Genomic DNA, 12891 nt, shown 5'->3' on the forward strand with positions numbered 1-12891 from the left:
CTGTGTTTTCTAAGGTTCTTATAGTTTGAGGTTTTACCTTTAGGTCTTTGATCCATTTAGAGTTAATTTTTGTGTATGGTGATAGGCAGGGGTCCTGTTTCAATCTTCTGCATGTGATCAGCAAGTTTTCCCAGTACCACTTACTAAATAGGTTCTCCTCTCCCTGGTGGTAGTTGGTGGAGACTTTGTCAAAGATGAGTTGGTTGAGAAATTGAGGTTTTGCTTCCGGAATCTCTGTCCCGTATGCAGGCTGTTTGTACCAATACCAGGCTGTTTTGATTATTATAGCCTTATAGTAAAATTTAAAGTTTAGAAGTATGATAGCGCCTGCTTTTTTTCTTTTGCTAAGGATTGTTTTGGCTATTCGTGGTCATTTATGTTTCCATATGAATTTCTGTCTTTTCCAGGTCTGAGAAGAATTATGTTGGTAACTTAATGGGTATTGCGTTGAATCTGTAGATAGCCTTTGGTAGGATGGACATCTTAACAATGTTGATTCTTCCAGTCCATGAGCGTGGAATATTTTTCCATTTGTTTGTATCTTCTTGGATTTCTTTGAGCAGTTTGTGGATTTTTTGTATGCTATTTTTGTCTTCTGGGTTCTGTATTTGGGCTCTTACTTTGGCGATCTGGATTCTTCTGCTAAACTTAGGATTTTGGTGGTCTTGTCTTTTCAGCTCCCTTAGGTGATTTGTTAGGCTGTTAACTTGTGATCTTTCCATTTTCTTGATGTATGTCTGTAGAGATATAAATTCTCTTCTTAGAACTGTTTTCATGTCATCCCAGAGGTTTTGGTAAGATGTTTCTTTATTTTCATTTGCTTCCAGGAATCTTTTAATTCTGTTTTGATTTCGATGTTGACCCAATGGTCATTCAGCATCATGCTGTTTAGTTTCCATGTCTTTGGGGAAATTTTGTTGGTGTTGATATTTATTTTTATTCCACTGTGGTCTGAGAAGGTGTATGGCAATATTTCAACCTTATGGAGTTTGTCTGTGCTTATTTTATGACCAATAATGTGATCAATCTTGGAGTACATTCTCTGTGGTGGTAGGTAGAATGTATATTCTGTGGTTGCTGGATGGAACATTCTGTAGGTATCTATTAAGTCAATTTGGTCAAGTGTCAAGTTGAGGTTTTGGATCTCCTTGTTGGTTTTTTCGCCTCAATGATCTGTCTAGGGCTGTTAGTGGAGTATTCAAGTCCCCAGCTATCGTAGTGTTAGAGTCAATATCTTTGTTTAGTTTACTTAGTAGTTGCTTTATAAATGCTGGTGCTCCTGTGTTGGGTGCATGTATGTTTAGGATGAATATTTCTTGTTGACGGGTTGAACCTTTTATCATTATGTAGTGTCCTTTCGTATCTTTTTACATTTTTGATAGCTTAAAGGTTGTTTGGTCTGATATTAAGATTGTGACTCCTGCCTTCTTTTGTGATCTATTTGCCTGGACACACATCTTTCATCCTCTGTCTTTGAGTCTGTGTGTGTTTCTTGTGGTGAGATGAGTTGCCTGGATGCAGTAAGTAATAGAGTCACGGTTTCTTAACCAGTTTGCCGTTCTGTGTCTTTTCAGTGGTGCATTTAGTCCATTCACATTCAGGCTGATTATTGAAATGTGATTGTTTATCCCTGTCATGAGGTTCTTATAAAGTTTTTTCTTTGTTTGCTTATTTTCTTTTAGCTTTGGGGTTGAAATGTGTGTGTGTTTTCAAGTTTGCTGTTGCAACGTATTCTCTGTTGATTCTGTGCTCTGCTGTTCTCTTGGGAAGTGTGAGGTCATTCTTTTTTTTTTCTTCTTTCTTCTGTGCTTAATACCTTTTTAAGCATCTCCTGTAGAGCTGATCTGGAAGCTGCATCATCTCTTAGGGATTGGATGTCTGGGAAGGACTTTAATTCTCCATCACTGATGAAGCTGAGCTTAACTGGGTAGGAAATTCTTGGTTGAAATTGTTTATCCTTGAGGACGTTGAATACTGACCTCAGTCCCTTCTTGCTTGTAGTATTTCTGCTGATCTGTCTGCTACTATTCTGATTGGTTTTTTTCCAGTAGGTAGTCTGACCTTTCTCTCTTGCTGCCTTTAGAATTTTTTCTTTTGTGCCTGCTTTGTGTAGGTGAATTACAATGTGTCTAGGGGTTGGTCTTCTCATTTTATGTCTTGGGGGGGTTTCTCTGTATCTCTTGTATTTGGCTAGTCACATCTCTGGTGCGATGGGGGAAGTTTTCTTGGAAACCTCCTGGAATACTTACTCCAAGGTGTTCTCCATTTCCCTTTCTTCTTCTGGGATCCCAATCAGGTGTAGGTTCAACCTCTTAATGTAATCACACATCTCTCGTAGGCTTTGTTCTTTCTGAGTTTTATATCTATGTTTTTTACAGATTGGGTTATTTCCATATTTAAGTTCTGAGATTCTTTCTTCTACTAGATTAATTCTGCTTTCCATGCTTGTCATCTTGTTATATATTTGCTGGATGAAATTTTTTATGGCCAAAATCTGTTACGAGTTCTTTCAGTGTTGCATCTTGTCTTTCTTGAGTCTTATTCACTCTTTCTATCCATCCCCTAATCCCTGTCATATTCTGGGCCAGTCGTTGGTGACTTCCATTGTTTGTGCTCTGAGGTCTGATTTTTCAGATGTTTCCTCTTTGTTATACTGTAAATTACCTGTTGGTTTTTCATTTGTTGGTTTTCTCATTTGTGACAGATCTCTCTCTTTTCTCTTTAGTTCCATTATTCAGTGGCAGTGGGAGAGGCTTTCACTTCTGACGTTTGCTTAGCCCTCTATTCTTCCTTGCACTGGACTCTGGATTTGTTCTATTTTGAAACAGAACTGTGGGTGGGAAGCTTTGCTGTCTCTTGTAGTTTTGAAAGTTGAATAAGGTAGAGGATGGGAAGTTAGGATTCAGAAACTACTTCAAATCACAGTGTTCACTGATTGTGGTATGGATTCCCTGAGACCCACTCCCCACCACCACTCTATATGACAGTGCAGTGGGTTCATGTGTGTACCCCGAATCCAAGATACAGTAACAACAATGAGGAGAACAGAGAAAAGTAGAATGAAATAAGATGGGCAAAAGTTAAAAATAAATAAAATGAAAAATGAAAAAAAAAAAAAGAACAATGAAAGCAGAAACCAAAGCAAAAAACAATTGAATACACACACACACACACACACACACACACACACACACACACACACACACACACATCAAAACAAACTAGAATAATAACAAAGCAAAACAAAACAAAAAAGCAACAACCACAAAAAAATCAGGAAAACCAAACACACACACCACACACACACATACACACACCCCCAGCACAAAATGAATAGAGAAGAAAAAGAGAATGGAAAAAAAATAATAATAATAAAATAGAAATTTGGATTGAACCCTCACACATATATTTACACACATTAAACTAAAAAGAAGAGAAGAACGAAGAGCAAAAACAAATCAACAACAAAAACTGAAGATGAACAGTCAATCATTCACATACACACATAAACAGAAAACAAAAAACAAAAGAAGAGGAAAAAAGGGTGTATGCAGATTGAACCCTCACATACACATTAATGCACAAAGGAAAAATATTTTAAAAATTAGAAAAACTAACAAACAGGCAAAAAATTTAAAAAATAAAAAAAAAACGTTTTTTAAACCCTGCCTTCTTGTGGCAGGTTCCATATTTGTTCCTCTCAGCTGCCCCTCTGCGGTTTCCTGCAGAGCTTGGCCTTATTCACTTTCTCCCCGGTGTCTGGACCAGGGAAGGTGGAGGGGGCAGTGGTGGGGGGGTGAGGCTGCAGTCCTCCCCTCCCACTCTAGTATGGTCAGGGGGATCCCCTCTGGTGGGGAGGTACAGCACTGTTTCCTCCCCAGGTACTGGCGGGAGGTGCTTCAGCCAGGCCTAGCCTAGAGTGGAGTCCTCCTATTGTGACTGAAATCCAGGCTCCACCTGGGTTCCTCCCTCTCGGTTGTGCCCCAGCCTTGTCTGACGTTCAGAGGATTGCTGGAGAGGAGGGTTGGGTCAGCCTGGGACTCACCGCTGATCTCTTTGGAGGTCTTCGTTGTCCTTTCCTGGCCACGTCCTTTGTCCTGCAGCTGAGTCAGGGTAGGAGGGCACTTGAGACTCAGCACTTGTTCTGTCCCTCCAGAGTGCTTTCAGGATAGTCCCTCTGGGTCATGATCAACCCCTGAGTAGTTGACCCCACTGGTCACAGAGATCAGGTCTGTTGTTTCGTGGTGAGCAAGCCGGAGCACTTTTCTACCCTGTTTTCAAGATGGTGGCAGGGTGCCTCTTTTGTCTTCTCCAGTGGGGCTCTGTCTCTGGGCTCCGTCCCCAGCCCTTGCTGCCAGTGTCTGGCCAGGTGCTGTAGTGGTGAGGCAGAGCCTGGAGCCGGCAGTCTCTCCCCACAGCTTCTTCCCAGGAAGACTTTTGTCAGTTTTTTTTAAAGGGTGCTCAGCTTCTGTCTCCTGAGAAGCACTAGGGTCCAAGCTGATAATGGCAGCACCAGCTGCTTTACCAGGAGAGCAGTGGCTGCTAGTTCCCGAGCCCTCACTCGACCAGCCCCTTACACGCTCATTCACCAACACTTACAAAGAATTTTCCAAACAGTCGCTCACTTACACTGGGACTTGCATAGTCTGACTGGCTAGGCCTCCATCTTCCTCTTCGCCCCCCGGTTTTTTTTTCTTTAGAGATAGGATCTCACCCTGTTACCCAGACTGGAGTGCAGTGGTATGAACTTGGCTCACCACAGCCTTGACCTCCTGGGCTCGGGCAATCTTTCCACCTTAGCCTCCCGAGTAGCTGGGACTACAGGGATATGCCACTATGTCCAACTTTTTAATTTTTTTTATTTTTTCTGGAGACAGGATCTCACTATGTTGTCCAGGCTAGTCTCAAACTCCTGGGCTCAAGCAGTCCTCCCTCTTCTGCTTGCCAAAGTGCTGGAATTATAGGCATGAGCCATATTTTTAAGAGACTTGGTCTCACTATGTTGCCCAGGCTAGAGTACAATGGCATGGTCATTGCAACTCCTAGACTCAATTGATACTCCCCTCCTCAACCTCTCGAGTTGCTGGGACTATAGGTATACACCACCATACCTGGGTGATTTTTTGATTTTTTGTAGAGATGGAGTCTTTCTATGTTGCTCAGGTTGGTCTCAAACTCCTGGGCTCAAGCAGTCCTCTCACTTTGGCCTTCCAAAGTGCTGTGATTACATGCGTGAGCCACCGTGCCTAACCTGCATTGACCATCTTTGTAACACAGTCAGTTCACATCGTTTTATCAAGCCAAACTTCCTGGGAAAGAAATTGATCATCCAAAGGGAAGACAGAATCTTCAGGCTTTTGCTGTATTTTGCCAACATGATCACAATGGTTTCATCAGTTTACACATTTCATTCCAAAATTGCTGTCCTATTTATTATTGTGGAAATTCTCAAATATATGGTAGAGCATTAAAAATTTGCAACATATATAAGCGTGTATCCATTTTATCCCATGTGATGAAATATGGGATAAATGCATGGGATAAATATGGGAATATTATGCAGCTATTAACTAATGCCAATCACATGGATGAGCCTTCATTTCTTTGGCCTTTATTCCATTGGGAGCTGCTTAGGTTGCTTCTTACACCCAACAGTTGTAGCGCTGGAATGAAGAAGCTGCCCCAATTCTTTTTTCTTCTCCAGAACCTCAGCTCTCAAAGTTCGGATGAGTTTTCCTTTTTCCCTCGTTCTTGGCAGCCCTGCTCTTCTAAGCATCCCAGCCCTATGTTGATGTCCCTTGTTACATTTCATAGCACCTCGATAAAGTATGTGGGGTGGATTTGTGACTTGTTCATGCTGGCTTCCTCCAGACCTTCAGAAATCCAGAGAAGCCACCCAAAATCCAGCCACCCCCTCGCCTCCAGCGCCGTGCCTAGGCGGTAACTGTCTTCTCCCCAGGCGTGCTGCTTCCACAGACTAGGCTACCACATTCCCGTCCACAGCAGCCTCAGATGTGGCCTTCTAATCCTCAGGCCCTTCTTTCAGCTACTTTTAATCCCTCCACACCTGACTTTTCTGTTGCCTCCCTCTGGGTTCCCGCCCTCTGCCATCTGGCTCCCACGTGGGTATTTTCTTCTTTGTGTCAGTCAATAAAGGGGCACCATCCACCCTGAAACAGAGCATCCTGAAGTTCATCCTGCAGAACAAAATGCACCCACAGGGGAAGCACCCTTACCTCTCTGGTCCACCCCCTAGTGTCAGATGAGAAATAGAGGCACAGAGAGAAGTGACTGTCTGTGGCCACGCAGCTCTTTGGGCTCCTTCCACTGTACTTATGAAAAGGAGCAAAATGAGCCGGCAATCAGGAGACTGTTAGGTGGGTGGGAATCAAGAGCACCAGCCACTCATGGGGCATTTCCAGGAAGAGATTTGTTGTTAAAAAGTCACTGGTGGCTCCAGGGAACCTTTATGGGGTCGTTTCTGTGGGGAAAGGTTGGATATTTTTATCTTCAATCACTGTCAGCAAGTCTTCATCAAGCGCCTGTGATGTGCGGTGTCCCAGGGACCCAACAAGGAACTAGACTCAGGCCTTTCTCTCAGGAAGGACCCAAATGCAGAAATGTTGTCAATGGGTCCTGGTCAGCTCCTGTGTCTGCAACTTAGCCGTGTGACCTTAGCCAGCTGTCTCACTCTGTGTCTCTGAGTCCTCATCCACATAATAAGGTTATTGTGTAGAACTTAAGATTGCTGTGAGAAGGGAGAATTATGCTTGCCAACGCCCTAAGCACAGACTCTGGCCCATAATAAGGACTGAAGAAGTGGCTGCCAGAGTAACATATGAAATTTCTTGTTGAGATTAGGCCTGTGTTTCCTGTCCTTGCTTGAAGATATGTGGGTTTTAAAAATAGAATGTGTGTTTCTACAGTGTGTGTGTATACACATTTCCAATGGATGTGATTCGTTTCTGTGCTCTGCCCCTTCCTGTTCTAGGTGATGGGCTTTGGCCTCTACCTGATGGATGGAAACGTCAGTAACATTTACAAGCTGGATGCCAAGAAGAGAATCAATCTTGGCAAAATCGACAAATTCTTCAAGGTCAGCAACTGGGGCTGGAACTGGGCAGGGGGCTGGGATCACCAGAGCCAGGATGTCTTTGGGGAAAGAATGAAGTTAGCCAGAAAACTATGGGGCTTGTTCATTGAACTATAGCTCCAAAAATCCCAAGAGGAGGAAGAGGAAGAGAATGGCTACGACAGGGTCTCCAACTGCCATTGGTGGAGGAATCGTGCTGTGGAAGGCTGCCCCTGGAAGGCCAAACACGGTTCCATGGGATTTGGCTGGAAGGCCCTGCAATCCTTTCTGCATGCTGCTGCTTTTCTCTTTTCTGGAAATTCCTTGTCACCCAAAGGAAGAAGTACATCCCAGAAGACACCGCTGGCTTTAATTTCCGGTATAAACCGGAGCTCACAGAAACGGGATGATCAAAGACTGGATTTTAAATTGATTCACCTTTGCAGAATCACAGCCTGGCCCATTGGAGGCCCCCTCAGCTGACCCTCACCTCCAGGCAGAATGCCTCATCTGTGCCCATCGTACATTCAGTCCATTTCAGTACCTCTGAGATTTAATCTTCAGCCCCAGAGCTTTAAAACTAAAAACTTACAGTGAAATTAAATCTTTGAGTATTTGTTTGTTTGAGACAAGGTCTTTGTCACCCGGCTGGAGTGCAGTGATGCGATCATAGCTCACTGTAGCCTCAAACTCCTGGCCTCAAGCCATCTTCCTGCCTTAGCCTCCCAAAAGGCTGGGATTATAGGTGTGAGCCACCATACCCAGCCACCTTTGGGATTTTTGCAAGGGAATTCCACGCTTTGGAATTAAATTCCAGACCATCAAGGTACTCTGGCATTGGACCCTGCAGGCATGAAGTGGGCCTGAGGGCTCAGACATGGGAAAGCCTAGTTTCACAATCACAGCAAAAGCCCTGAAAGATGTATAGAAGGCACCAGGTGGGCCCCTGGGTCTCCTCACCCCTGAACTCTTCAAGGTTAAGGTGAATGGGCAGACGCCACCTATAGGAGTCCTGAGGTTCTGCCTGGCTTCTTTTCAAGGCTGGAACTTCCACTTTTCTCTGGAGTTGCCCAAATGGAAACAGGGCTTTTCTGGGGAGATCCTTGCACAGTCGGCTTTAAGTCGGCAGGAATAAGGGGGTGGGGAGGGAAGAATTCAGCCTCTGCACAGGCAAGCCTGGATGTAAGACTGGCTCTGCCTCTTGATAGAGGGGGATAACCTAGGGAAGGTCACTAAATCTCCCTATGCTGAGTTCCCCTGCCTGAGAAACATGAGTGCTGAGGATACCTGCTCTGTAGGGCTCCCTCGAGAACTCAGGAGGGTTCTGTAGATGAGTCGGAGCCCTGGGTTGTCATCTGGGCTCCCTGATTTATAGCTGGTCTGATTTTGTGAAAAATCACTTAAGCTGTCTAAGCTCCAGCCCCTTCATCTATGAAATGGGGGTGGTGACAGTCCTGACTTCACAGGGTTATAATGTGATTTGAGGTACTGTTTTTAAAGTACTTGGCACAGTTCCTAGTGCCTGAGAAGCAGGCAGCAGATAACCCCCCTACCCCCCACTGTGCATTTGCCCCAGCCTTTGCTTGGAAGTTGTCTGTCCCCTGGTGTTAGGTATTATTATGGCTTTAATTACTTTCACAGTGTGGTTTCTCCAGAAGGCCACACCCGGTCAGGATGGCACCCACTTCTAGTCCAGAGTTCAGAGCTGCAAGAATCCTCTGAGCTGGAGAACAGAGAACAGAAGGGACCCCGCACAGGGCAGCACAGCATCTGGTCGGCCTTCATCCTCTCTGCCAGCCAGGTGACCTTGGACAAGTCACTTTGCCTCTCCAGGCTGTTTCCTGGAACGTAGAGTTGGTTGGAGGCCGGCCAGGACCTGAACACAGGCCGGGGCTCCTGTGGGTTTCCGGGTCACACCATAGCACCCCCAGAAGCAGAGACGAGGGGTTGGCTGCAGGAATGCTCAGAGGCCCGCCTCCCCTTCAGGATGGCTTCGCAGGCTGCCCTAGCCCCACCCTGGCCTCTCACAAGCTATGTTTGCTTCCTTTGCAGCAGCTGCAGGTGGTGCCCCTTTTCGGCGACATGCAGATAGAGCTGGCCAGATACATTAAGACCAGTGCTCACTATGAAGAGAACAAGTCCAAGTGAGTGCCTGCCGTAATGTCTCTCGGCTCCCACAAGGATGCCCAGCCCGGGCAGGGAGCTGAGGGGCCACTTCAGCCCCTCCTCCCTTCCCAGAGCCCTGGGCAGATGGATTCTGTGAGGACACCGGCAGGGGCCGGAGGGGGGCCGTGCAGGGCGCTCTGAGCCCTTTTACATCCACACTTTGCTACCAGGTTCAAAAGGGCTCAGAGCACAGCACGCCCCTTGCCCGGTCCAGTGGTGACCCACGCTTCCCCGCAGTGGGACAGCAGGAGTCCTGCTCCCTCCCTTGAGGAGCAGGGAGGAAGGGCCAGCCCTCAGTGCTCAGGTGCTAAGAGGTGGCGTGGTTCTTCCCCACCCAGATCCTCTGCTAGAGTTCTGTGCTCCTGCAGAAAGTCCTTTGTGGAGTGTCTAGCTGGACGGTTCCAGCTATGAAGGGGGTTGGCAGGCTCATCTAGGTCACTGTATAAAGCTGATGACAGGTCATCTATGTGAAGACCTCATGCGAGTCAAGGGGCATCTGGCCACTCGTGGCTCCTTTGGTCCCTGAGGCTGTTAGGAAGGTTCCTTCTGGGTACTCCCCACCCTAAGTTGGGTGAGTGTGGCCTTTCCATGTGGAGGTGGGGAGATCCCACATCCTTTAGTCAAGGATGAGAGTGTTAGTCTCTTAAAAAGACACAGATGGAGAGTCTTTGATCTTCCCCTGCCTGGAGCCCCTGCTAATGCATGTCCCCAAGGAACACTAGTTCAGTCTCATCACCTTCTGGAGGTGAGTGTGTGGAGAGGTTTTGTAGGAAATGCCAAGAGGGAGAATGCTAACCTTGGCTTCCTCACTCTTCCATGCGTGGCTTCTCAGCACCTGAAGCTGGTTGGAAGTGGAGGCTGGGGGGTGACCAGGGTGGTGTCAGAGAGGACCTGTCCCCACACATGTATCTCAAAAGTGACACCAAAGGATATGCCTGAGAAAGGCTGTTGTCATACTGCTGTTCTTATGAGGACCACTTCAGGGCTTCCTTTGAAATGTAAAGTGTGCCCCAGAATGTCTCTCTGCCTCATCTGGGGCTCGTGCAGACTGTCTGCTGGGTTACCAGCACCCAACGGCAGAAGAGAGTAAAGGGGGTTTCCTTTTGCTCTTGGGGATGGAGAGTGAAGATTTTCACTTGATCGTTTCTTCTCCAATCCAGGTTGGTTTTACCAGTGACATCTTTCCAAGAAGAGTTGAGGGGAAAGAAGAGAGGAAGAGAGAAGGAGGAAAGGGGGTAGAGAGAGAGAAAGAGAAGTTGGGGAGAAAGGAAGAGAGGTCCAGTGGAGGGCTGGAGCCAACCTTGATCTCAGAATGACCCTGGCTTCCCTCTCCATGGGGTGCTTCCATGTTGCCAGATCACTGTTAGCAGAAGCACTGTCCCACCCAAGGCCCCTCCAAATCAGCTTCAGCCACAGTGTGCCAGTGCTGTGAGAGTCAGAGAGGGGTTTTCAAGGTTGTCTGCCCTGCTTTTTCTTTGCTCAGATCCCAGCCCTTTGCAGCCCTAGAGGGGCAATGGTTCTTCCCCTCTCCTCCTACTGGTAAGTACTGTGAACCAGGTCTCTGGAAAGGCCTGAATTGAGTCATAAAGGAGGCCAGCCCAGGAGGAGAAAGGATGTTCTGCTAGGCCTATGTCCCCACAGTGTCCTGCCCAGTTGGAATGATTTTTGCTGCCACCCAGCGCAGCCAGCCATGTGGACTGAGCACCAGCTAGTGCCGATCCCGCCCAGGCACTGAGGCCTGGACCCTTCCGACCAGTGATTTTCTGCCCAGGTGGACGTGTACCCAGAGCAGCATCAGCCCCCAGTACAACATCTGTGAGCAGATGGTACAGATCCGGGATGACCACATCCGCTTCATCTCTGAGCTCGCACGCTACAGCAACAGTGAGGTGAGCACGCTAGTTGCGGGGATGCAGGGGGAGAGGAACACGGCCCTGCAGAGTGCCGGAGAGGAGGAGGAAGGAGGGAGCACATAGCAGAGGCTGGAGGGCCGAAGGGACAAGAGCCCTGGTTTTAGAGCCAGCCAGGCTAGGGTGAATTCTGGTCTTGCTGCTGCCCTTTGCAAGTTATTCAACATCTCTGTGCCTCAGTTTCCTCATCTGTAAAATGGGGGTAGTAATAGTTTCTATCCTGGAAGGTTCATTGAGAAGATGAAACAATATGGTGCCTGGAGTGTGCATTGTGCCTGGCAGATAGAACGGGCCAGGAACTGCTGGTTCTGCCTGTACGTGACCCAAACCATCTCTACCCTGGATGGCAGGAGAGCAACATTCTGAACACTCAGGCTCGTAACTCCTTTAAATCCCTTTAAACTACAGTGATAGGTTATTTTTAAAAAATACAATTAGGACAGAAGATGGCCAGAAAAACCTCCCGCATTCCCAATAATCATATTTTATTGAATTTTTCTTTTTAATTTTTTAAAAATATGGAAACATGATAAAGCACAAAGCTCACAAAAAAGCACAGATAGGTAAAAGGAGAGAAAATCACATAAAATCCTACTGTCCCAGAGCCAGCTGTGATCGATACTTGGATATGTACGTTCTTCTGGTTCTTGTCCCACATATGCCCTTCTAATACACACGTGTTATCTGGTAAACGTGACTCCTGTCTTCCATTCCTTTATTACCCAGCACTCATGGATGGCTACATTATTGCTTCCACTACATGACTAGTGGGTGACTGTAGTGATTGCACTTTCCAGATGCAAACTCAGGGACCATCTTTGGTCACAAGAAACATGTTTGAAATGGGGACAGGCTAATAAATGCATGCGGTGTGATCATGAGACCAGTGGCCCATGTGGACCAAGGTTGAGCCCAGACTTTCAGGTTTCTTAACCAGCTGTGCCGATCCTCTGAACTAAAGCTAGAGGAGTAGCTTATCTTGAGTGGCAGGACTCCTTGGTTTGGATCATATTTTGGTGTGGTCTAAGCAAGTTTGGCCAGATATTTTTTGAAATTATGTGCTTTATACATGTGTATATACAGTCAACTCTCATTATTCACAATAGTTATATTCTATAAAGTGGCCACCAACTCTGAATTAGCAAACACTGAATCATTGCTCCAAGGAGAAAGACAGAGTTAGGTTTCTGTGAGTCTCTGGTCTCAACATTTTCTTCAACTGACCAATAGGTAACCTTGTTTTATATATACTTCTGTGTAAAGACACTTTGTGTTGTTGGTCCATTAACATTAATGTATGACTAGCAGCACTGTCACTGATGCCTGAACAAAGCTTGACTAGAACACGTGCTTTTTCCATGAGGCATGTTACAACCTTCTTACACGTAGTAACACTGTACAGCACATTAGCCCTAAGCTTGAGGATCCTTTTAAATGTCTAGATCACCAGTAAAATGCACAGAAATTTGGAAAATATGGTACCGTGGACCACAAAAAGACACTTTTTTACAGAATGAGAGCTGAAACAAGAGTCAGCTTGTCTGACCTCAGCTGGGAGCAGGCACGTGTTTGCAGATGACTGAGGAATCACTGCAAGTGTTGATTGGGGGTTACACATTCATTTTAGCAAGTAAGCAAATTCACAAATACAGAGACTCCTCCAATAATGAGAACCACTGTATATTACATTATGTGTATGTAATATACACACATGCACATATATTGTGTTTGTGCATATGTACA

General features: G+C 46.1%; 1 protein-coding gene across 5 annotated transcripts in view; it reads left to right on the forward strand.

The window, feature by feature from the left end:
- CYFIP2 (cytoplasmic FMR1 interacting protein 2) overlaps positions 1-12891 on the forward strand; it is a 144348-nt gene that overhangs the window by 40287 nt on the left and 91170 nt on the right. For 4 of the 5 annotated variants that reach the window (XM_008055455.2, XM_008055456.2, XM_021711086.1 and 1 more), the window contains 3 exons: positions 6992-7096; positions 9125-9216; positions 11010-11127. In XM_008055455.2, coding sequence (XP_008053646.1) covers positions 6992-7096; positions 9125-9216; positions 11010-11127 — 315 coding nt within the window. The remainder of the gene's footprint in view (positions 1-6991; positions 7097-9124; positions 9217-11009; positions 11128-12891) is intronic. The other variant, XM_021711085.1, reaches the window with a different exon arrangement.

Source organism: Carlito syrichta, unplaced genomic scaffold (assembly GCF_000164805.1).
Source record: "Carlito syrichta isolate Samal-C Ts95f unplaced genomic scaffold, Tarsius_syrichta-2.0.1 Scaffold301856, whole genome shotgun sequence".
NCBI lineage: Eukaryota > Metazoa > Chordata > Mammalia > Primates > Tarsiidae > Carlito > Carlito syrichta.